Genomic DNA, 26728 nt, shown 5'->3' with positions numbered 1-26728 from the left:
CTCATTTGCTTTGCCCCCTTGCCTTGATTCTCAAATCTGCAGTGGTTAAAAATAAGTCAGACTTTGGCCTCAAGTTAGGGATTTGAGGAGTGCGACCTTTATAAGTGATGTAAATGGTTCAAGCACTGAACTGAAGCGATCAGTCCAAGTTTAATGACTCCAGGAATTACGCTTATTTATTGCACTGACAGAAGATCCAAAGGGAGCAAACAATAACTCTGCTTTGTTATTCTTAGGGTTTTACAAAAATATACAGCATGTTAAAAATGAATTAGAAATGACCCACCCTTGCATAGGCTACTGAGTCGAAACAAAGGATCATGCAGCTTGAATAGTCCTGCCTGACCCATTATGTCAGAAGAGAGATTACATGTATGTAGACAGACTGTGATAACTGTCAAGCAGAAGGCCAGCAAGAACCTAGCTGAGTGCCCCCACCAAGAGATTAGGGAGGGAAAATTTCTTAATGTTGGAAAAAACAGTATTGCCTTCTTCTACTAGGACAACTGTTTGGGGAACAGAGCATTGTTAAACTCCATCTCCACATGCACTTGGTTAATGTGAGGGGATAGATTCAGCAAGGTCATGGCCTGGAAGAAAAAAGAATTGATTCACTATGGGCTGCAGAGGAAGAAATATATCTGAGCAGGATCTGCCCAGCCCTGGGTACTCATGGAGGTTGATGGATACATTGGAAACACTCTCCCCTAAGGTTCCCTTAGAGTCAGCAAAAGCAAATCAGCCTCCTCTAGGAGGCAATCTAAAGCACATCAAGGAAGTTCCTGCTTTAAATCCCTTCGTGGCATCCTAGACAGCACATAAAGCTCCTGTAGCCTCTTCCAGTACTTTAAGTCCTGGCACAAGAGGGTTGGCTTTAGCATAGAATCATCGTAGAATCACAGAATGGCTTGGGTTGAAAAGGACCTCAAAGATTGTCTAGGTTCAACCCCCCCTTCTGTGGGCAGGGCCACCAACCACTAGTCCAGGCTGCCCAGAGCCACATCCAGCCTTGTCTTGAATGCCTCCAGGGATAGGGAATCCACAACCTCTCTGGGGAGACCTGTTCCAGTGCATCACCACCCTCTGAATGAAAAACTCCTCCTAACATCTAACCTAAATCTCCACATCTTAGTTTAAAATCATCTAGGCTTGATTTAACAAAGACAACTCAGATTAAAATTGATGTGTTCAGGCACATTTGATAGATTAAATATCAACATACAATATATACAATAACTTTTCTTACCATCATCAGTCATAATTTATACTTTAACACACAACGATCTGCATAGTGCTATTTTACCACTGCTGTTTGCTATCAGACAAGGAAAGCATTTGTGAAATACTGCCACATCTAACAATATTCCTGCTGATGTAATTAATAGAAAACAATATTCCTTTAAAATTTGGAGATGTTAAGGGCACATGTCAGCACTACAAGGAAGGAGAAAAAAAAAGTTAGGTCATCGCACAGAAGTGATGACAATAAATAAATAAATAAAACAAGAAACATTTCAGAATCTACATCCAAGACTTTGCCCTTCTGACAGAGCTGGACAACTGCACAGTATCTAAAAATGCTCTTCAACACAAGTGTAATCTACAGGCACCAGGAATCCACCCTGGCAGGCAGCTCAGGCATTCAGCTGGCATCTGCAATTCACATTTCGTCTGGCCTCTCATCATGCATGAGGCCAAAGCAAACCTCATGCAACTCCTGCATCTCTTTCATTCATTCCTCTCTGCTGCTGGAAGAGGTGGAAGGTTTTTTCTTTTTTAACTACTATTGTAACTCATACAATGTGTACACTTGTACAATGTGAGTTCTACAGTGCCTGTAACCTTTGCATTACCTAATGAGTTCTCCATTTACATCAGCTGCAAAACCCAAAGCTTCTCAATCTCTTTCTTTATTCTATGCCTCCTGAAAGAGAGATTTCTTAGCTAGTTCTCTCACCTCATCTTTCTGTGAAATGTGGTATTTGTAGCTAGCGCCAAAAGAAAGCTTTTTCTAGCACCTCAGTTGGCTGGAGACATAAAGACATATTTTACCTAAGTACTATGAGATACTTCCTGATCTCATTTACACCAGCACATATCCAACTCAGTCAGAGAAATTACACCACATAAAACCAGTCTCAGAGAGGTCACATTCAGACCCCAAGTATTTAAATTATATGTTTGAAAGAACTGCCTTATTAAAACGTCTAATGACTGTCTTCTGCTTCAAAACCAAAGATAAATGTTAGAAGGGACTGCATGAGAATTTGAAATTGCAATCTAGATAGAGATTGCTTGAACACTTGAATTCCAAGGAATATTCTTATTTATAAAACCAGTTGCCTAATTATTAAAAGAACCTTTAAAAATAAACAGTCAACACTGAGTCTGTTGGTGGCCCTACAGCCAATCTGCTGTAATTCTGCAATTTCTAGACCATGTCATTTCTGAATTCTCTCTGGTTTTTGAAGACACCATTACCAGTTTTAACTTTCTTATTACTAAAGAACATCTGAATGCCACATTTACAGAAGCTGCTGGCTGTTTGCTGTTGATGTTTTTGTGGAGTTTGTTTTGTACTGAATTCTTTGAACAGCAAAATTATTTGCAGAACAACCACAGTAGTGGCATGAGCATCCCAACATTGCTCTCCCAGTGTGACCCAAAGTTTGCTATTGTTGCAACAGTGCTCAGGGAGGGATAGCAGAGACTGTTTCATCTCTGGGCAAAGATGTGATGTGGGAACAAATAGAAGGCAACATTATGACAGAGAGCACAGCGAGTATAATGAAAATGTTTGTAATTCACATCAGGTAATTCCAGCCTACAGAATTCTTGGAAGTCACTATGAGACACATTTGATTTTAAGAAGATCTATATTGTGTATCTATATATACTCAAATGAATATTTGAGATATATCTACTGATACAGGCTACTAAGAAACTGAATTCTTCTGCCCATATGCAAATATCTCCCCTTTAGCTATGCCACAAGGTTCAATCTTATCTTTACCTGAGTTTCTTTAGCCAGGAGCAGGGAGGATCAAAGGAAACCACTAGCATTGAAAGATAAATAAACTAGAATGTCTTATATGAGCTTATCTAACAGCTGGTTAGACTGGAAGATTAGCAGCAAGCATGAGTTAGTATCTATGTCCAGTGGAAATACTTCAGATTCTGGAACTGGGCAGCTAAGTTCAGTGTTGGGCTACATCTGACTTATCTCAGTGTTCTGCAGCTCTGGATCTGAACCAATGTAGCATCCTCCAACTAGTGCAAACTTGGCCACCTCAATAGATGCTTTGCACCTGACTACACAAAGATCACTGATACACCAAATGATGATGAATGATTCACACTAGATCACATCAGACAGCTTGCAGTCATTTTACAACATACTGTAAATGAAAGCATCCCGAATAGCAGCTTGAGACATGAAGACTTAGAAACAGTCTGCTAGCTGAAAGAACAAAGGTCCTCAGCTCTGTCTCTTTTTGCAGTCCTACCAGGGAACCCCTATTGCTCAAGAAACACAGAGACTAAACAATACTGTATGCTAATGAAATCCAAACACACCCCATTATTACCTGAGCTTCTTCCCTGATGCCTTCGTATTCCTCTTTCATTTTCTTCTGAGCATCCTCATCAACACTGGGGTCACCTATCCTGTTGAACAAGGAAGCAGCTTCCTCTAGTAGCGTTTCCAGAAGGACTGACTGATTTAAGACATCATTCAGCAGAACCTGAGCATGGCTGAGCTGCCACTGCTTCTCCCTTAAGCCAAGCTGCAACTCAATGTCAGGCTCCAAGGTCACCCTCATGTTGTGAATCCATATGTAAAACTCATCTTGAGCTTTCAGGTACTCACTCCAGTGCAGCCAGACCCACTCAATACGGCTGTTGGGAAGAGCAAAAGTTGGGTGAAATCACAATGGGATAAGTGCAGACTGACAAGCTCAAAAGATGATCAAGGAAAAGGACAGAGCTCAACATTTTTAAGCTGCAGATTTTAAAAGGTCACAATTGACTTTTCAGCTCCTCCCTGCACTGGAGAGGAATTTATTCTGTAAAAGGTACCTACGTCTAGCAAAACTCATCATTCAAGTGCATGAGATGGACTTGGTTGGACAAGATCTCAGCGGTCTTTTCCAACCTTAATGACTCTACGATTGTATGAGATGGGCTGGCTATGAAGGGAGAGTGAAAGGAGGTCCCACCATCTTTCCCAGCCCTACTCCACCTCCCTAAGATCTCCCATATACTCATGGGGCTGAGATTAGCCATTATCACTAGCTGCAATCCAGACAGAAAGCTCTTTATGAAAGCAATAAATGAGACAAATACTTCAACAAAAAAGAGCAGTTTTGCTTTTCTTACCTGTGGCAGTGAGTAATGTAAATGGCTGTCTCTTCCCACAAGGCTTTAATGTGTCTCAGCTTAGACAGTACTTCGTGTTTCTTATCCTCACTGATACAGTGAAGAGCAGCATCTGCCTTTGCAAGGATCAAGTCCATTTTCAACATGCCTTCTGGTTCTAAATCACGTATTTTCTGTGAAAAATATTAAATGAGAATGAGCACTTGAAAAAGAAGCAAACATAACCGATGAAATTTTTAATCTTAGCTTTTTTTCAAGAATAATTATGTCCCTGCTGCAAAACTTCACCTGAGTGGAAAATAAGAACTTCCTCTTAACCATCTAGACTTTGTTCTTTATCATTAAATATTCTAACCGTTAAACCTAATTTTTAACCATCCTACAAGACTGAATTGAACTGAAAACCATATAGCAGATGAAAAACATTTTGTTAGCTAAAAAAAAAGGCCATCTCCACATCTCAATTTCAAAGTCATGAAGCATATTTAAAAGATCTCCTATTGCAAATAAAAGTTGCTGCAGAAAACAAGCCAAGAGAAACTAATTAGTGGAATTTTGTCTTCTACGACTTTTTACTCTGACACTAAATTGCTAAGTTATGAATTAGCGTAAAAGTATATCTTGCACTAATCAGAAAGCCACAAACCTCAGTTAAGCTATGTTATCTGAAGCAAACTTTCTTTCTTTACCCAAAGGCAGAAAATGAGCACAACTTCTGTACAGTATTACAGAATAAGTATGTTCAGACTTAGGTATAGCTTTCAGCATCACTTTATCCAAACTTTTGATCTAATCACATTGGCTTTTCTTGCTGTTCTTCCAGACATTCCTGGCATGCTGCAGCCTCTCAAGTTGCAGGAAAAGTCTTCTATAATGAAAACATTGAAAGCTTTAAAACTAGAAACTACTTACGGAAATATTAGGCCCACAGGATACGTTTTAAGAAAATAAAACAAAATTGAAAGAAGTCAAATCAGTTATTGCAAAGGTGACACCAAACCACAGGGCTTTGGATTTCCAGGCCCACATTTTGGGAAAAGACTACTTTTTGGGAAGGAAAACAGTACATCTGCATATTACATGGAAAGAGGTGTTTGGACCAACTATCTTCTATGAAAAGTGTGATAAAGGGAATCTAAGAAAGTAGATCAAAGAGTAGAGAGAAAATAAAAGCTACAGTTATTGCTCAACAGGAAAATGTTGAAGTTCTGTTCAAAGCTTGACACTTTCCCAGAACTTAAAGTGAAAGCAAAAAGCAGCCAGAGAGAAAGCAGTGGCTGTACAAGCATTCTACTTCTTCAAGTCAGTTTAAATGATTGCTATTGTTGACTGACATTTTCATCAACAAATTAACAGAAAAAAAAACCACAAGAAGGAAGCGTAAAAAAATAATATGGAAGCCAGATGCAAAAAAAGGAACTGAAAAATTAGGACTGGATTTAAAAACAGCCAATAGGTGGGGTGGTGAGCATGAGATTACATAGTTACCCATATTTTTTTCTATTCTAATTTTTATTATTACTATTATTATTTTACAAAAAAAACCTCATCTGTATAGAATTTCAGATCAAAATGTTTACATTTTTGAAGAGATTCTGGACAGTCAACTGGATGGTTACAAGCAGTTTTGGTTTCAGGGAACAACCAGCAAGTCTCCAGTTAACGGAACTTTGGATGTACATAGAAAGAAGTGTGTATTTGGAACAGCTAGCTGCTAGTGACAGCTGTGACTTCAGTGATGTGTTGAGAAGGGAAGATGCTTTGTTTACAGTACTACTACATTTAGAAGGTGACAGAAGATTCAAGAGAGACAACAGTGTGTTTTGAGGGAAAAATAAAATGGATCTGTGGGTGATCAGGATAGACAGCAAGTCCAGAACTGTTTTTTCTTCTTATTATTATTTTTAAATAATCTTTTTTAAGTCTGAATTCCTTTGTTTTAACATTTGTTATATCTGAACTAGCAGGGAGGAGATGACAGAGGGCAGAGGAATAAAATACATGGGTACACCTCCTGGCAGCTACAGAATGGGGGGACAAGGAAGCCAGTCCAACAAAGAAGGCAGGACGAGGGAGCAGGAGGTGAGTAAGATACAAAAAGAAAGCAAGAACAAACACTTGTTTTTCCTTTAGAATGATGAGCTGCCAAAATTTAAAATGAAAATCCCTCCTATCATTATTTTATGTGGACAAAATCACAAAGCCCACAAAATCACCTCCAAAGTCCACAGAATTCAACATGCTTCAGTTGAGCTATATGAAATCACCACGGATCCCCAAAACTTGCATCTCTGCCATGTCTACACTCCCTTTACCAAACTACCACTCTCCTTATTCGATTTCCTGGACTTTCTGCCTATTTTTAGAGATTGCATATATCATTTTCCCAGACAAAAAGAAAAGATGAAAATTATTTAAGGGCAGAAATAAATTTACTGTCCATGAGGAAACTTCTTATAATTGATATGCAAGTCTGGCCATCGTCCATCACTCCATGAACAGACTTTATCTTACAGTATTTATATTAGGCCAGAGACAAGTCACAGCTAGGGAAAAAAGAAAAAGCAAAAAAAAAAAAAGACATTACTGCACCATTACGTAAAGCACCTTGCTCTCTGTGTAAGTCTGAAATATTTTCTTGGAGCTGTTCAACTTTTTCCAGAAGAAGCAGTCCAAACTTGAGTAGACACAAAACTACATAATTTTGGATAAATTGGGAAATATCCATCTGATATTCCATAATATAATCCATCTTGATGATAATCCATCTTGATTTAAAGAACAGACTAGTTAGAATTGATGGTAATACAAGTGTAATAGTTTCAGTGTTCATCACAGAAATATCACTGCTAACTCTAATTATGAATGCTATAGGTTGGAAAAAAAGGAGTTTCATTTTCTGAGATTATACGCACAAGATAACATCTAATGAAACCAAAGTTAATGAAAACAACATCACAGTAAGACAGCAGGCACAATCTGCAATTGGATCTCTGTGAGTTATACAAGAGATTAAGTCACAACAACAAAAAATGAAAACATTCATCTTTTAATTAGAGAGATTAAAAAGGGGAGCTGTAAATCATCTTATCGTGTCTTATGGAAAAAGACAAGTGGATTACTCTAGACCAGCCATTACTAAAAAACTTGCAATCTTTCTTTATTGGTGCTAGAGTCCTCAAGGAGATGGAACACTGAAGTCCAGTTCTCCCATGCAATATACTAGACTTTGCCAAATCAGTATCTGCTAATTACAAGTTGCAACTCAGTCTCCTTTTCAGGTTTGAGCATGCTCATAGGAGAGTGTAAACACTTTAACCTGCCAAACCTGCTGCTCACCTTCCAAATCAATGAGGACACCTTGGAAGCCAGCATGGTCAAATTGTTGTTCTCCATTTTTTCTACAATGGCTATGACAATTTTACAGACAGAAAACTGAAAGAAGAATGAGGCAAGCCCATCCACACAGGATCAATATTCCAGCAGCCATGTGTAGCTGGTAGCTTCCTAACAGGGAAACTCCAGAGCTCACAGCAATAAGTGCAGTTGTTGGCAGCGATAACAACTTCCAAAACACCACATCATTCTTCCCTTACCTCTGTCTCCCTCAGCCTGGCTTCTAGGGCAGATCGAGGTCCTTTGGTGTTGTCATTGATGCTCAGTCTCTCTTGGATGGCCTTCATCCAAGCTTCTGCATTCTCCACACTGCTGTCAAATTCATCCTGTAGCTGCTGAGTCATTGCATTCAAAGAAACTGAAAGGATAAAAAGAAGAAAAGTAAGCTTTTAGGTTAAAAATCTAAATAGGAATGCATTCAAGAAAGCCTAAACAAGTGTGCACGGGGGAAGGGGGAATAAGATAACAATGCTGTGGCTTTCCTTTTTAACGATGATACAAAAATCTTCACCCATCTAGCATTCAGCAGAGCACAGAGAAGACCTGCACTGCTGCTCACCCAAATGAAAATGTACCAGGAAACAGAAAGAAGGTAGGGAACAGTGGGAGGCTCCAGCACAATAAACAGATTTAATTCAAAGTTTTCAAATGAGATAAATCTGATGTTTGTAGTGTATTCCAGATTGGCTACATAAATCACAAACATATTCTGTCTCTGCCCAGAGCCCAGTCAGTACAAAACACACCTTGTGGCCTTCCAAGTTCACGTACAGAACATGACACCAGACTGCACAGCAATTGGCATTTGCTTAACTTAGAGTTCTGTAAGCCCTTTAAAGCTAGTGAGATCAGCATCAGATGCTTAGGCCTTCAAGTTAACTTGCTCGGCTGAGACCATGGAGAGGTCTGAAGGCATGTGAGTCTGGGAGAGATTGATGCAATGGAAACTGGCCAGCAGCTGCCCAGACAAAGCACTAGAAGGCATCACACAATAATATCAGCACTTATACATTTCTTCTTTTGATATTTCTTTTATTCCATGCCAAGCTCTTGTGTGCTGCACCAAGCTTTTCATTTTCCCCTCCTGCTCTTGTTTTTCCCAAATAGCGAGCGGATGTGATGTCTGCTTGCTCTGTTAATGTGTCCTTGTGTCTCCTCTGGTCAGGCTGCAGCTCTCTGCTGCCCAGACAGTACACAGTGACCCTGCAATAAGGGAGAGCCATCCTCTGTCAGCCATTAGGCACTGCCCCGATGAACTTGACTAATAAGGATTAATCATAATGAAGCCCCTAAATGTCAGTCCTACTGAAGAGAACATAAAGACAGCCACCGACATTAAATGGTTTTGGATCACATCCTACAGCTACTACAAGCCAAGCAGCTAATGTTTCCTGTAAATTAAAATATTCTTACTCTTTGTTATTCATCACGGAAATATTTTCTCAGCACAAAGCATGACAACTAATTATTGAGCCTCAGTTTGTTGCACAGAATTCCATGCCATAGCAGCCCCTTCCATTCCCATGGGACAGATCATCAGTGTGAAGCTGCTCAGTGAGTGAGGCAGAGCATAGCTGGACTAAGGGGGTTTTGTAACCATTTTAACTCTTGTCAGCTTCATCTTTATACAAGGGAGAGCCATCCCGTGCCTACCCAGTGGCAGAAAGCTTCTCACCATCCTGCCAATCTTCTTGTCAGTGATGCACAAGGATTCATGCCATATCAGATGTTCCTCTTCCTGGCTCCTGGTGCATTTTGTTCCATGTCAGACCAGGTGAAACAAGACATTTGTGTACACAACACTGAAGTCTGACTTCAAAAAACAGTCTAAACTGTCGCTCCTCAGCCTTCAGTGGGCTTGATGCTCAACAGCCCCGTTTCAGAGAGAGAACTGCACCTACATATCAGCAGCTATCCTGCCCCAAGGATAGGTCCAACCTCATTGTGCAGCCATGGGGAGCTGCATTTGCATGGAGGGGAGTGGGAGTTAGCAGACAAGCTAAAACTCAAAGCTGTAACTCTCAGAGCTATAGGACAATTCTGAAGATGAGTGACTTCACCTTGAAGAAATTAGAGAATAGAACAGGATTTACTGGATTTAGAGAGGGTGGTGTGGTATGGAGCGGCTACTAGACATATGATAGCATATATAATTAAAGCTAAAATCACTGACTTGCATTACAAGTGTTCTAAGCATGAAGCCAGCTCACAGAGTAATGTTATTTTCAGAGACTTGTCAGGTATCTGTGTCCTCCAGTGACTGGAACAGAACTGCCATTTCTCAGTTACAATAATCTAACTCACAGAGGAGAACACACAGCTCTGCAGCTGACTGATGGGCTCCATTCCACATTAACATAACCGGTAGCCATATAGGGGGACTGTCCCCTAGCTCATTTCATATTACTCACATAGTATTCTGGACAAATGGTATCTGAATGCATGAGTGTAAACCGATTCCAGTTATGCTCTTGTGAAATGAAAACTCACGGTACATTTGCTGGACAGATTCAGATGAGGAGTGACATTCATTTCCTAGGAGAGGCTTCTATTCCTGGTAACAAACATATCATATTTAAAATTGGCTTCAGGTCTCTAGTCATGAACTAGATCATAGAAACCATTGTGTTACTCCAGTCTCACTTCTTACAAAAAGCACAGGGCATTCAATTAGGGCTAAGAAATACTGGAAAACCCTACTGACATCTTTCATAGAGAAACCCTACTCACACTGCCCCCATGCTGCTGAGGATTTTCTGCCTTAAAACTAGAAGCACAGTCCCCAATCCCACACACAGGTATTCCCTGCACAGAGCCAACAGGAGGCATGGGAAATGGTTATTCCAATTTTAAAATCACCAGTTTGCAAAGGAAGAGAAACACTTTGTTACTCCAACTGCCTGCATAACACCATGCACTGATTTTTACCAAGTAATTAATTTGATCTTAACACCATAAATATGATTTAATGTAACATGAACTCTGACCCAGTCCCAGGCAGATCTCCTGGGCAGTAAGCTGCAGTAGGTGGCAGCTGGCTCTGCCTGGTGGGACCATGTCCCTCCCTCTTTCATAGGACTGGGTAGCCAGATCCTGACAAAGCTCTTACCAATGGAGTGCTAAGCCTTAAAGGCATGGGTTGGGATATTTCTGACTTTCTGCCTGCTTGGGGAAAAGAATAGCTGTCAGAGCTACTTGAAATTTGGCTGTAGGTGTAATGCAGGCTTTTTTGCAAGCAATCCAGAGGCTATGATACATGATTACTGGATAAGTGTTATGAATCAAGAATATTTGCCCTTATTTCTGCTGCATCATTGAGACGAAATGATTGAAGAATACTGAAAATGAAATGCAGGGCTCAGTGCCAAAAACACAAAGCAGATAATGACAGCCATTGAAGTTGGCCAGAGCTGTTGACTGGTGCAGAAGCAGCACTCATGGATGCACCAGCAGCAGCAGCAGGATACTGGGGCCACCTGCACCACAGTGCTCCTGTCCCAAGACATGGGCAACAGGACCTGTTGCACCAGAGAAGGCTTTCCCTTAATCACAGGTGCAATCCTCTGAGCAGCTTGTACCAAATTATTTTTATCACACTTGTTTTCAAAAGCATGTAGCTATTTGAAACGACATTTCATTTTAATGCCACTTGAATTGTGTATTAATTCAAACCATGGAAGGCATATTTATACTGCAAGAAGCATTTAGCATCTCTATACATATGTTACTAAATGAGGGTAATAACCAAGCATAAGAAATTCTGGCATAGATTAGGGGACACTCAGCATAACCCAGTATTATTTCTCTGAGTGAAATAATGCAGTCACTTACCACAGATTAGGAGGAAGTATAATTCAAAGTGCTGAGCATAACTGGCCCAGTACATCTACTGCAGCACATGTAGATGTTATAAAAAGTATTATTACATTTCGTGAACAGGAAAATACTAGGCACAGATCAGCTCCAGGACTCTTGGACTGGAAGTCTCCCACAGCAGAGGGCTTTCCATTAACTCCGATTCATCAGCCACGGCCCCACAGCACTGCTGAAAGCATCTGGCTAGTGCTGCATAAGGCACGATACCTCAGCCCAGGGATCCCAAGGCAACAGCATGATACAGATCTGCTCAATCCCCCAAGCAATCCAGCCAGCATTCCTGGGGCCACATTTCTCTAAGCACCTCCTAGTTAAGCATATCTACTCCAGCATTCTTCCTAGTGCATCTAATAGCTCTCACTATGGTATTACGAAATTTAATATTTGTAGTATAGTACTGAGAACTTTTAAGGTTATTTTGCAAGTGCAGTGTCTTTTTGGTAGGTTATCCTCTTATTTTGCAATGTTTCCTAATGTACTTTTTTCCTCTCTGCCAAGTCATGCAGCCTTTTTTTTCCTTAAACATTGCAATCACTTCAATTCTAAACATTCTTTTAAAATTGACATCTATAAAACACAGGCTCTTATACAGTTCCAGTATGTCTTGGCTTCCCATATGCATGTACTACTTGACTAGCTTCCAGAACCAAGTTCTTACAAAAATAAAAGTAGAAAAACGCTACAGGAAATTCAAATCACAATTAGGGAGAATGCTTTCCAATTACTGAAATGCTTCAAACTTTTTGTAATCCTTTCCATTTGGTTCTGGGGTTGCCACATGAGAAAGATTTGCAAAAACCCCACTGGAGTGTGTCAAATTTTATACACATGCATGAATTTGGAAGCAATTGCAATTCTAGGAATTGCTTGGTTCCTGGTATAATTTAATAACTCTTCAGTTTCCCTGGATATTGTAAAAGGAGCCAAGCAAAGCCAAGCTAGGACCTCCAAGTACTGCAGGCTGGACAGGAAGAGTACGAATGGAGAGGATTGTTCATGGTCAGCTCCAGAAGGTGATGCTTGGAACTACATTTCCAGCAGGAGATACTTTGTCATCACAGGACTGAAAGTCTCCAGCAAAGATTCAGGCAGGCACAGCAGAATTAAACTGCCTGAGTAGACACAGAAGACCTTAAGGTTGCAAATACAAGATTTAATTATTTCCAGTATGTTTTAGAGGTTCAAAACACTGGCTCCATCACCCTGTCCATCTTCCAACACAGCCTTTTCCTGTTATTTGCAGTGAATGTTTATGACAGCGAGCAATTGTTTGCCCTAATTAACGAGCTAGAGAGTTAATAAGATGTATGTTTGTTTAAATAAGCACATCCATAAGCAAGCATCTCCTTCAACTGAGGAATGCTAACATCCATAGTACTTGTGTAATCATAACCACTCTTTTCTCCTAAAGGACTCCATGGAAGCCTACAGCTAATGCTAGACATTCAGTTACAACATGATCACACCAGATCATTTTCTATCATTTTGATACAAAGGCAAAACAAGAACTGTTTGCCAGGCATATTCTGAGCCGAGCTAACTGAAAAGCCTGATTATTTCAACTGATTTTTTGAAGATTAATTTCAGACTTTGTTGAGAGGCAGTGCAAATGGGATATTGCTTTGCTTTATACCACTCATCTGTAAAAGAACACAATTCCCAGGTCTAGCAAGTTACTTCCTAAAAGCAAGAACTTAAAAAAAAAAAAAGGTTCAAAATATCAAACTAGTTCAATTTCTGAATGGAACTGTCATGAGCAAGTGAGGCAGAGATGAGTTCTGGGGCTGTTCTCTCTGTCAAAAACAAGCAGTAGATCTGATCATTGGAATTTTAATTTTGATATTACAATCTTCAACTCATTTGGAAGGAAAGAGTACAAGAGAGGATTTGATTACAATTCTTTCCCCCATCCCTACACTCCCTACACACACCAACTTTAATGATTCTGTGGTTCCCAGGTCAGTCTAGGGGACAAGCAGGTCTATGATGGCTCAGCTAGATTAGAAAGCTCTATGACTTAGTGCTAGTATAGAATTCATTTTTACCTTCAAAGACAGTATCTGCATTAGGTACCTGCCTGTTTTGGATTTTGACCTCCTATTCCACTGTGATACTAACCAACCTTCAGAGTGTTTGCTCCCTCAGCCCAACTGCAGACCAGGGCAGTGCTCTGTACTTCACATCACACCTCAGGATCAAAGGTGTGGTGTTTCTTGCTTCTAGCTAATAAGGAAATACTTAATCCAACAAGATTTAAATTGGTATTTCAGGTATTAGGCCAGTGGTATAAATACTGCAGAGAGTGATTTTAAACTTTTATAATGCTTAACTCAGAAGTTTCCCAATAAACATGCAGATGTCTACCTGATGATTTCAAAGATAATGACATCAGGCTTGCTTTCCTAGTCACCTTTCACAGACTCTTTAGTCTGGAAAATCACAGCTTAAGCACCTCTGCTCTAAAACCCCAGCAGAGATTTTTCATATCCAGGGTATCTGCTTCTGAGATTTCCCCTAAAGGGAACCTGCTGCAACCAGCAATCTCCACTTGGTGAACTCCTTCTCAGCTTCTGGAATAGGCTTGGTTTCAGCTTTGCTCAGCACCCAAAGAGTTTTACCATCAGTCAGCAAAAGTAAAAGCATTACAAGTCAACAGCATTAATCTCATAATCCCTGAAAGCCAGAATTTATGTATTTAATTATTTTCCACTTGTTCTCTACAGCCTGTGTGATCCCACAGCACTGGGTGCCAGTCACACCACTGATATATTGACTAATAAACTCTTGTGCCACCTGAATCTTGGCTGGAGATCAGTGAACTATTCAGAGCAAGTAATATATCTAGTAAACTGCTCCACTTTTGCTGTTCACATATTGTGTACTGACAATATAGTTTTCTCAAAGGGATGGTTATTCTTTACCATTTGCCAAATAAATTCTGCAGATTAACTTGTTACACAGACTATAACCAAATAATTCTTCCCTGAGATGCTTCATATCCCAGTTCTGGTTCCCCATCAGTACTTGATTGAGACATTGTCTGCCTTCCCTCGTTGGCTAGCAGTGGCCCATCTCTTCTACATGCAGCCTGCCACACCATAACTCCCAGGGGCAGGGCCACTTCCACCATCACAACCCCAGCATGCTGGCCACATACAAATTGTGCCTTTCCACAGCACCCTGCAGTGGACAGAAGTGCTCCATAGGGTGACACCTGTTCTGTACAGATTACAGACTGCATGTTAGAAAAGTTTCTGCAATGAAAACAGAGCATCAGCAAGTACTTCGGGACACAGCGCAGTGGACAGAAGAAAGGAGAACTGGAGATAACCACAGTTTCCTGAGCTCCATGCAAACTGCTGTGGTGCTGTCCACATCCTCAGCCCACCCCTTAGAGCCAGAGACACTCAGAGATCCTCCAGCCTTTCCAACCCTGCAGACATTAGTGAGAGGATTCAGACAGTGGCCTTATAGCAGAGAGGATTCATGATTAATGGGCACGGTGGTGATAGGTTGATGGTTGGACTAGATGATCTTAGTAGTCTTTTCCGACCTCAGTGACTGTGATTCTATGAAAAAGCGAGACTTGCTGGAATAGTAACAAAAAAGTAGCTAAAGTAATTAGGACATTCTTAATTTTAAATATTGAAGTTGTTGATTAAAGTAAATGCATTATTTCCATAGGATCAAAGCCATTGATGATACAGAAATCTGAACTTGAACCAAACAGTTAAGATCTGTTCATATGAAAAAAGAAAAAAGATCACTGCTAGAGCTAAGCCATTGAAATGCTGTCAAAAAAGATACATCAGAGTAAGTAAAGTCAGACCCAGACAGCCAGCATTTGGACATAATTTAAAGTAACATTTGCACTAAGCTGATAATGCCAGGCTGTATACTGCAAAAAAGGTAGCAGTTTGTATTTAGACAAAGCTAGGCTGTGGAGCAAACAAGGCCTTCTTATATCCTAAACAATACATTTCTGGAACTGCCAGCAACATTATCCCCAAAAATCTTGACTCAAAAACAAAGTAGACCACTGCAAATCTGTGACTTTAAATGAATTTTGAGTGGTTTGAGAACATTTCTGGAACTGACTAAAAGAGGCTGTTTTCCTGTGACTCATTTTTGCCTGAACTCTTGCAGTTTCCACATCTTTGTCACCCTCCCCCTGCGCTCACTTGCCAGGCTCTGTGGGTTAAGGACCAGGAATGCTTCTCTGCCTTCAGCTGCAGAGATCACTCCCAGCAGCATGGGAGATTGCTTCTGAAGGGAGAGCAATATCTCAGCAATACGTGTAGCCCAGCACTGCACAACAGGGAGGATGTATGCCTCCTGAATGAAGCAGCACTGTTTCTTTAGTCATCACGTTAGCCTGCATGAGGACTGTAGTCCTGTGGTTTATAAACCTCCTCCAACTGAGGTTGATTAAAAACAACTAAGCATAAAGCTGTGGCAGCGCTAAGCAGCAAGTTGTGTCTGCAGCAGTCCACATCTAGCAAGAGAGACTCAAGAGTTATTTAAAGCTGTAATCACAGGTAATTACCTCTCCTAAGCTGATGCTTATTATTTTTACTCTTACATCACACAACCTTAATCACCTTTTGAAAAATGATTTTTTTTTCTCTTCCTGTAAATCACTGAATAGATTCTGCTCTATTTAGGTTCCATTGGGAATACGGGGCCTACTTCCTCAGGGCAACTATGAAAAACCCACCCAAGGTGGGATGAACCACATCCCAAGGGCCATCAGCTGCCAGAGAGCTAATGCAGATACACACCCAGGGTGAGTGATCACAATCGGGTCTGCCTGCGTACAACGGTACATTTGACAAACACATTTCCTGAGTGACGTGTCATTGCTCTGGTGGTTCTCAAACATAAAAATCAGGAAGGAGCATAAAGACATTTTCCTAATTCAAGTAGTATGTAATTCTTCCACAAGGGGTACTATACATCACAGCACAAACTTAACTTTGGCTGAAAGAAATAATCCTTTCCTCAGCAATCTCCACAGCCATCTTTTAAAGGTGTTATATTTTAAATGCATTTCGCATCACTTGAATCCTCCCTCTGTATTTCCCCTCCAAATTCATGGTTCAGGGCTCAGTGGGAATCTTGCTAAAGGTTGATTCAGAGAACAAAGGAACCAGGTTTATCACCTTTCCAAAGGAAAATGCATACATGTGTGGTAGGTGACCAGTGCAGTCCAATAGAGAGTCAAACAACTGGGTACTTTTCACAGAAGCCACAAGGAGCACAGCAAGAATGACAAAGTGAGATGGGAATTATACTCCCTTCTTAAAACTTAGTAGGGAATTTCTTTGCTCTCTTAATTTATTGCAAATGAGCAAGATATATTTAAACAGTAGTATGTGGGAAATTAAAAGCACACTATTTTACAGATTTCAGGGAAGAAATTCCAGCAGTTTGGCTTGAGGCTGTGAAAGCTGATATATCCTCCCAGTTCCATCTATTGACCTCAATGTCTGCCCCTTATCTCCATCCATGGCCTTGTGGTGAGCTCTAAGGCTGGAATAGTTTCAATACATTTTCCCACCTTACACGAAGGTGTTCCCTATTCTGGCCTTAGAATAATATACTCTGCTGCCCAAAGAACAGTGTATCTGCCCCGATTTCATCATGTAATGCCCTTGGCCTGTCTGCTACTACCCTTCTACTAGGCAGATGATGCATGGACTTTCCCCAGAGAAAAGCACGCAAAAGGGCAGGCACACCCACTTGCTTGTTCATGACACCAACAGGCTGCCTACAACCCTAGCAGAGTGCTTATTTCTATCTTCTCTCCAATGTAATCAAAATTTATGACACTTCAAAGAACTTTATGAGGCTTCTATCTCTCTGGTAAATTTAATTGAGAGTGGTAGAAATTCAAGAAGTTATCAGGAGCTGGGAGAGAAACACAGGCAGCGGGGCTTTGACAATATCACTTCCTTATGAAATAAAAAGTATAAATCCCCAAAAAACCTTACCAAAACCCTGGGAGTTCCGGAAGAATGACTGCTAAAAGCCTGCAGGGACTTGCCTGGTGCTCCCCTGGGGGTGTGCAGCACCGCAAGCCTGTGGGGATCTGGGTGCTGGAGTGCAGTTCAGTGCAATTGGCATCAGCAACATGTGGTGTTAAGAGAAACCTATGGCTTCCTCCCCACCAGTACCAAGGCAGCCCAGAATTTCCTCTCTGTTGCTTACCACGCAGTAGCAGTGAGACAGGATGACAGAAGTGTAAAGATATGGGTGACCAGAAAAAAAAAGAAAAAATCTATCAAGCTCTGTTTGAAAAGTAAGATTTAAATAGAAATAATCCCCAGAAACTACCAAGGGTTCAGGTCATCAACTAACAAGCAGGTTAATTCCTAAGGATTAATGCTTGAAATTATCACGCCTGACAAATGTTTGCTGAACAGGAACAAGTCCAAAATTCTCAGCATGAAAACCAGTGAGGAGTACAGACAGATACATGTCAGAGCTGAGATTTTTTTTTTTTTAAAGTTCAACTGCTACCATAATTATAAATTTCCTCTCTACTCACTCTGTCTGCTCCCTCTTTCATGCTCAGCTGCCCAGCAGGAGATTCCCTCTGCAGGCTGACACACTAATCTAGATTCTGCTCTCACTTAAAGCTGTGCCATGCAAAGCAGAAGTCAGCTGGTATTTGCAGGCAATACGACTTTAGGCACTGTTTGGCTGACTGGAATACATTTTGCATGTGTTAACCATCTCTCACGATGGAAAGCATGATTAATTCTCTATTCCTGATTCCTTGAAACTGCTGGAAAATATCAAGCAGCATTTTCCTTCAATTAACAATAACTCCTTCGAGTACTCCTGCTGTTAGACATTCCACTAAATAAAACCCACTCGTTTGGTCAACCCACTCACTGCCATTGGAAGCATCCAGTTAACATACTCCAGGGCCAAACTAAATCCTATTCACACTCAAGCTAGCATACATTCCAAATGAGTCCAAATGAACAACAAACATCTCTAGTTTTCTAGTTGCTATGCATAAAATTCGTACTACACTGACCAACATTCCTAAGAGTACAGTGAATGTAAGGAGGAAAGGTGGAGAAAATGGGGAAAAGGAAACGCAACAACAAAAAAAAGTTAGTTCAGATTCCACTTCCAAATTAGAAGTTAAACAGGGATAAAAGTACATCCCCTCTTTCCATCTCAGCGAGCAGAACCAAGCAGTACATGCAAATAGCATGGGAAGCGATGAGGAGAGGAAAAGGGGAAGAAAGAAAATTTTAATGGAAGAACAACAATGGGATAGGAATTCTACATTGGGCTAATGCTATGGAGTTTCTAATACAGTAGATTAGCTGAAGACCAGAAATAAGTTCAAAATAAGCTGCAAACCCTATCTGCAATGGGGACCCCAAAAGAGCCAATTGAGCACCACATTTTGCCACCAGTAGTGAAAAATTACAACAGAAGAGGAGTTAGTCATGCTGGCAGTGCACTTCAAAGAGGGGACTGATAAATCACTGTTTTCCAACTATCTTGTTAGGGTTTTGCTAACCTGAATATTCCTCAGAAATGATGCAAAGCACATCAGCTAGAAGACTAACAAAGAAAGCAAAGGAGCCCAGCAGCTACAAACAGCCACAACCCAGAGGCAGAAAAGAATGGATGAATCTAGCAGTCAGAAGTGCATCATTCCCCATAAAACTTTCTGTAATTTAGATCAAAGTAAAACATATTTTAAAAGGAAACTGCAATTTCAGAAAGGCATGGGGAATGTTCCTACTACACCTAACCCACCATCTCCTTACTTTCCATTTGAAGAATGCTATTGACAATTTATCAAAGAATGAAAGTATTTTTCACACCTCTCAGACCCAATTCTGTTTCTGTTGCATTAGGAGACAGCATTTGAGTAGCATGCTCTTCAGCAAGGCACTGGTTTTGAAACGCAGATTAATTCATTTTGTAAGAAAACCAGCTGGATGACTTCAAATTCCCTGACAGTCTGCAGGAGCGCAAGGGAAACATTCTTGCAAACAGTGGGAAATGCTGGGAAAGAACTCCTCAGAAAAAGAACATCTACACCAAATATTCAAGTTGTCCCAAGTACTGGGCCTGGAGGTGCTGGCACCGGTACAGGCAGGTGTCAGTTTGTTGGTCTTTCTGGTACAGCTGCACTTCATGCAAACAATGAATCATTAGGCAGAGCCTAATGATTTAAATATACCACCTCCAAGCTAAGCATCTGAAAAATGAGGCTGAGGCAGTCATTATGCCCTGTCCCATACAAAAAGAAAATAAGTATTTTGACTTTTCTTCTTGGCATTAAAGCAAACAAATACAGTAAAAAAAAAGCAGAAAATGAACAACAACAACAAAAAACAAACCCACACAACCCCTCAAACAAATCCAAACTCTGATAAATGTTAAATTTGGTATATTCTAGTATAGTTGCTTAACTGAAAAATCATCTTACAAATCCCCAAACTAAGGTGAAACCTGCGAGAGCATCGTAAGCACCACAGTGATAGCACAGGAAAAGGACACTGTGGAAAATAATTAGCTGTGAAGCACTGAAGCAGGCTATTAATGTTCAGATAAATTCCAAACCACTGACTAAGTACAATTTTTCAACACCAGCAAGGCTTAAATTAAAAAAAAATAATAATAATCTGTGACATCTAAAGTATTGGGATTAACTGATTAAATGCGTTCACATAATTACTTACAAAAATGTTTTTAAAACATCTTCAGCTCTTTCATCAGGAAGCAAATGCTACCTTGCACTTGGCTGTGAAAAAAAAAAAACAAAACACTAATAGCTCTCCTTCATAATTAAGTATTCTCACTACACCTACCAGCTGGGCAAGAAAGCAGCTGAGGCAAGTAACAAAGTACTGCTGACAGCAAGAGTATCTTTGGGGTTGTCAGTAAACCCTGTCCCAGGCAGCCCCACTAAGTGCCACTGGATGGTTAAGGCTTACAAGCACAACCACGGATGCCTGTAGGGGGAATACATGAAGTATTTTGCAAATGTACAGATGTTTCTATTCATATTCTATGGTATTGGAAATGGTACTTGGTGTTGCAGGCAGTTTGGGGATGTGAGCAGCAAGGCCTGCACTGATAGGAAGGTCGCAAAAGCTGGCAATGTGAAGACAGCCAGATTCAGCACAGCAATGGTTGCATTGCATGACCTTGTAGGTGACCACAGCCTGCCAGGCATTGCCTGCAAAATGCTCCTGCTGTCCAGCCACCTGGAATCACTCCTCACTGTTACTTCACAAAATTATAGCAACACCAAATATTCCAAAGTGGAAGGAAACCGGGATGGTTACCAAGTCCAACTCCTGGCTCCATACAGCATCACCCAAAATTCAAATCCTCTGTCTGAGAGTGGTCCAGACATTCCTTGAACTCCAGCAGCAGGGACCTGTGCCCACTGCCCTCTGATGAAGAACATTTTCCTAACATCCAACCTGACCGCAGCTCCATGCCACTCCCTCAGGTCCTATCGCCATTATCAGAGTCTACCTTCTCCATTATTCTCTATTTTCCTTCTTCTTTGTCTCCCATACCATGTACTTACCATTTCTACAATAATACATGAGCTTCTCCTCAGACAGAGGACAATTCTGGGGACCTCCAACTCAGGACCATTTGTCTAACAAGGACCTGCAGTGCAGTTATGATGAGCTTGGTCCCAATGGCATTACCTTCTCACTGAAATCCTTCAAAGGAGAAGCAGTGATGTCTGGAATCAGATTTGAATAGCCAGACAGTCTGGGTAAAGAAGTTATTTCTATATTAAAAGTGTCTTAAAAAGAATTAAGCAGCAACTAAGGACTAGGGACCAAGGACACGAGGAGAGGAACAAAGGTTCTACAATTTAAGCTTGTAAATGTAAGGAAAAAAAATGGCAGAGGACTGAAGTTATTTTCCCTTATATTAGGTCGAAGGTATTATCTGTATATTTGGGTCTCACACCAATATGCATACACTGCCAAAACAACTAATTTAGTAACAGGTTTATAATTTGAGAATACAAGAGAAAATCCAAATCTCTGCTAAAACCAATGTCAACATATCCACTGAGCCAAGATTTTCCTGTGGACTTAAGTGACAAGGCAGCGAGAATTTTTTTCCTTGGGTGCTTTGTGAATCTGGAGATCTAAATTAACAGAAGCTCTTCTCTGGAGCTTACTGCACTAGCATAATTAGCTTTATACATTACAAAGACCACGTGCCTAGCCTGCTCATTTCCACCACTGTGGCTATAGAGTATTTCTGCTGACTTAAATATGGAACATCAGCTGCATTTGTCATACACTGTTAACTGCCTTTCACATAACAGCTACTGCATCCCTATAGGGCCTCAGCAGTGCTCATACAAGGAGATACGAATCAAGAAAAATCAGCCATTTAAGTTGCAGGAAATGTGTAGCTGAGGGAAGAACCAACAGCTTCAAAGATTGGTTTCTCTTTGTTACAGACATAGTTTCCTCACACAACACTACCTTTCCATCTGAGTGACTGTGGGGTAAATAACTCCCAAGGATGGTACTTCACAAAGAAATAGTATAGATGATGGTATATTTTGAGTAGTTCTATATAGATAGTACACAAATAATACAAAAGAGAAGATGGCTCACCTTCAGGATGTCAAGGCTCACAGAGGACTCCACGAGGGAGGGATAGCCGAGAAGAAATCCTTCCCTGGTGGTGGTCAGCCCTTAAATGGGGTTTGGGAGAGGTGGAGCCAGGCTCCACCCCTTCCAATCACACAGGTATATCACCTTCACCTGTGCGCCCATGGCTGATTTGGTGCTCACCTCAGGTGACCAATCAGTGGTTCAGGCCGTGATTCAGCAGTTCCCATACAGTGACTTGAAAACAGTGTTACATCAGCTTCTGTTCACCTTCCATCATCAGCCTCCCTGAACTTCTGCAGGCTGCAGTGAAAATGAAGTTCAGCATCTAGGTAGTAAACAGTTACTACAACTCAAACTATTCCTCAATCAGAGGCAATATATACTTTTAGGATTGTCTAGTTAAATGGTCAGGAAATAAAAGGCAAGGATGCAATGCTTGAAATCACATCTTACCGCTGCTTTAGGTGGAGAGCAGACAGGTAAAGTAAACCTAACATTTTTTTTTCATAGTCTATATTGAGGCGTGTCAGTCCAAATGAATGAATGGGGGAGATAAATCATTGCGAGATAATCTTGAGGAATATCAACTCTAATCTTAGTTTGTAAGTAAGTCCAAATAACTACGCTCATTATGGTTGCTTACTATATCTCAGTGTGACACCTCTAACATCAACTTACATCATCCATAAGGTGAGATATTAGCATCCCCTTTCACAGATGGAGATATCATGCTCTCGTAGGGTCTGCCTTTCAGTACATGTTCACCAACACCACTGAACAAAGGTGTGGCACAGAACACAGCCCTTCTAAATCACTCTAATACATTAAGAGAAGGAGGATGCCCATATACTCAACAACAGCCCATTCATACATTGTTTGGGAGTCAGGAGCTAGGGCCTCTGTGTCTGCACTTCTCACTTAGCAGAACTATGCAAACACTTCCAGGAGAATTCAGATCTCAAGTTGTGTGTGCTAGCCTGGATCAAAACAATACTTACAGGTACACTTGTTCTTGAAAATCAAGTATTTTCAAGGAGCTTTGAAGAACTCTCACTCCATCGAAGATAACTTCCTGACTACCCTGTTATTTAGCCCCACAAGGCATGATGGAGGGGATTACAAAATGCTGTCACTCCCCAGTAGCAGGGAGGAATGTATTTGGGAGAGGAAGCCAGCAGTGTGGGCAGGCAACACGGTATCATGCTTCAGTTTGCTCAGCTATCCCACAGATACATCACTACTCACCTGCCTGAAAGGAACCCAAACGTTTCAGCAGGTCTGACTGCTCTTCTACTGAAGCCAGTAGTTCTTTTTAATAACTATTAGCTGCAGGGGTAGCAGCGTTTAGTCCTGTGTACAGTGTGTCTAGGATTCACTGGTGACAGCCACTGTGTAACAGATACTAGTGCTAAGTATAACAACAAATCTCCCGGCACGTGCTATTCCACATGGGCCTCTCACTCATCCTGTGCCCCCAAGTATTACTGCCATAGTTATGAAAAGGCTTTCAGCATAGCTCATAAGTAAAAATGGCTATTTTATCTTCTTAATACCACTAAACAAGTAGCAACTAGGAATAAAACAAGCAACCTGAAACTTGATATCTGATTTCCAAGCAAAATACAACCTCATGGATGTCATTTATTCTAGCAATTTTCCTCAATTTCCGCTACTACATGCATTTGTTCAGTGAGATCCCAGGGCTGAGATGGTAACTTAATTCTCATCGTACTATAGCCAAAACATGAATTCCCATGAAATCCCTTGCTATGAAGAGCTTCCTGTCAAGACCAAGTCTTCTGCTAGGTGTAACGTAGATAAGATCCCTGTACCAATACACATGACAAGTCAGTCCTGCCAAAAGGAAACTAACAGGCTCGGATCATATTTAAGATAACTCCAATCTTTCTCATAATACAAGCACTGTATTACAGTCAGAACAGTCTGAACTTTCTGTCCAGACAGAGACATCAAAAATTGCTTATTAACCTTATATAGGCTGGCAATGAAAATGCCTTTATCTATCAAACAAGTTTACTGCCTTTATTTTGACATTGAGGTGTGGCAACGTCAGATAGCATAAATGGCCAGTTCACAACTCCATGAGTTATTCAGTTGTAAGTCAGCATGTTGCTGAGCCATCAATTCTCACAGAAGGAAACTGCCTACTTACAACATATACATACACAAATATTAACATACAATTAAGCACTGGCACAGGCTGCCCAGAGAAACTGTGGATGCCCCATCCCTGGAGGCATTCAGGGCCAGGTTCAATGGAGCCCTATGCTCTTATCTGGAGGGGGGCAGCCCTGACATGGAACTAGGTAGGCTTTAAGGTCACTCCCAGCTCAAGTCATTCTATGATTAAGGGACAACAAGCACCTTATTTCCAATAGTAGCTGTCGTAAAAGATGAAAACTAGCTATCCTTCTTGAAATTGTGATGCAGGTGCTTGGAGCATCTCCCCATATCACACGAGTGTATAGAGAAGTACAGCTGCATCCTGAGCCCAAGCACTCAGAGATGTTTTTCAGAATGATTTGAGAGCCACAGAGAACTGGAGGGAACAAAGATGGCTTACCGCATAGGAAAGGTGAAGTGCTCTTGTCAATTAGGCCAGCTTATGGAAGCCAGACAAGAGGACATATGCATTGGAAATGGTTCACAGATGCGAAAAACTTTTGTCCAGGATGGGAGGGAGAGAAGAAATAGCAAAGTACATAACAGAAGAGTCAAAACCAACAGAGGAAGGGGTAAAACATGCAGACCAGCAGTGAATTCTGTTTTCCTTGAGAGTTTGAGGGCTTGGGATCCGATGATTCATGAAGAACATGAAAACAACTGGAAAAAACTGTTTTATAGATAGAGACCATCATCTGTGTCAAGTTCCACTTCCTGGCAGCTAGTTTGGAGGGAACAATGCTCCCATGACTCACTACAAGTTTGCTTCTTGAAATAAAAGTTGCCAAGGGACTCCAGCGGGTTGCATTTCCTTGCTTTCTTTACACACTTGGCAACCACAAAGGCCACGCCAAGCCAAGATGCATTTCAACTGTCTGTGGATTTGAGACAGTTTCAGAAAAAGAAGCAAAACAGTTGAAAGGCAACCAATCAGCTCGTAAAGTTTTGCTGCATTTTTCAAATTCTTGCTTCAAAAAACAGCCACCGCATACAGAGCCTTTTGCACAGTACATTAAGGGCTTAAAAGCAGCATCCAAAAGTAGTGGCAAGGAGCTGGTCTGACTGGCACAGTGACATTATTTTTCATTAATGATATAAGACAACAAGGCAAAGGAAAAGGGAGGCAACCAGTGCTCTGACCAGCTGTAGAAGTATAGCATGGCAACCCCCATTTTTATAATTAATCATTGACTTCTGCAGGTTTCACACTATAAATGTATTTGAGCAGAGCTGTTTCCAGTTTCCAGGAATAAAGTTTTCCAGAGCAAAGCCCCAAGTTCACGTGGGCCAAACCGATAAGCATTTAGAAATAAACACAGTGGCAGAAACGGGCATAGGAGAAGCCAAAAATCATGTTATGAGTAGTGAGGACATGAAGAAGAGGGTCACGGCTCTTATAAACGAACTGGGACCGTTCTCACCGTTCAGGACAGTGCCGCGTGAGAGGCACCCGAGCTGAGCCGGACTATCTTAAGCTGGGGAAAGGGGGTGGGATAGGGAACAGAAAGCTGGGCACGGAGTGCCGCAGGAACGTGACAGCCACGGCTGGGAGCGAGAGCTTGTCACATGGGGAAGAAAAGTTGCAAGCCGCTGCTGCGCGCTCTTACCGGGCTGCTCCTGGTGGAGAGATGCGCTTCTTCCTCATTTAACCGAGGAGGATTAAGTAAGAGGCTTTACCCTCCCGCTTACTCCACCGGGGAGCGGTGCTGCAGGGCCCGCAGCCGCACTGTCACGCAGGAGCTGCGCCGCGGGGACACCGTTAGAGCCGCACGGCCGTGTCACAGCCGCTCCGCGCTGTCAGGGAGCCTCGCCCACCCCTACCAGCACGGGACGGGTCGGGTCGGGACGCGGGGGCTCTCCCGCAAAGCACCGCCGCCTCACCGTTATTCCCCGCAGCCCCGAGCACGCAGGCCCGCACCCCACTCACCGCCGCGGCACCCGCAGCCGCGCGTCCCCAAAGGGCCGCGGCGCTTCGTCCGCCGCCGCTCCCGCTTCGCTCCCCTTCGAACCCTCCGCCCTGCACCGGCCCCGCCGCTCCGGGGCCGCGCGGAGAGCCCGCCCTCCGCCGCCCGGCCCGGCGGGAGGCGTTACGCAACGCGGCGCTGCGGAGCGGGCCCGGCCACGGGCTGACAGCTCCGGGAGGGACGGGGCCGGTCTGGGGGCCCAGGTGAGCTGAGTGCCGGTAATTGTGAAAGAAAAGGCTGAATTTCTCCTATTAGAGCTCTGGGAAGCACCTGGCGCCGCGAGGTTTG

At 41.8% G+C, this 26728-nt stretch overlaps 1 protein-coding gene across 4 annotated transcripts in view; it reads right to left on the bottom strand.

Annotated features, from left to right (window-relative positions):
* SYNE3 (spectrin repeat containing nuclear envelope family member 3) overlaps positions 1-26483 on the bottom strand; it is a 53766-nt gene extending 27283 nt beyond the window's left edge. For 2 of the 4 annotated variants that reach the window (XM_065750522.1, XM_065750512.1), the window contains exons 1-4: positions 26084-26245; positions 7974-8131; positions 4378-4550; positions 3588-3897 (exon numbers count right to left, since the gene is read on the bottom strand). In XM_065750522.1, the coding sequence (XP_065606594.1) occupies positions 3588-3897; positions 4378-4550; positions 7974-8117 (627 nt within the window). In that variant the 5' untranslated portion in view covers positions 8118-8131; positions 26084-26245. Of the gene's footprint in view, positions 1-3587; positions 3898-4377; positions 4551-7973; positions 8132-26083; positions 26249-26403 lie in introns of those variants that run through there. The other 2 variants (XM_065750503.1, XM_065750495.1) reach the window with 2 other exon arrangements.
* Positions 26484-26728: the final 245 nt, after the last annotated feature.

The sequence above is a fragment of the Cyrtonyx montezumae genome, unplaced genomic scaffold (assembly GCF_038088225.1).
Source record: "Cyrtonyx montezumae isolate F1298 unplaced genomic scaffold, pur_monq_1.0 scaffold_10, whole genome shotgun sequence".
In the NCBI taxonomy this organism is placed as follows: Eukaryota; Metazoa; Chordata; class Aves; order Galliformes; family Odontophoridae; genus Cyrtonyx; species Cyrtonyx montezumae.
This window is presented reverse-complemented; position numbering and strand designations above follow the sequence as displayed.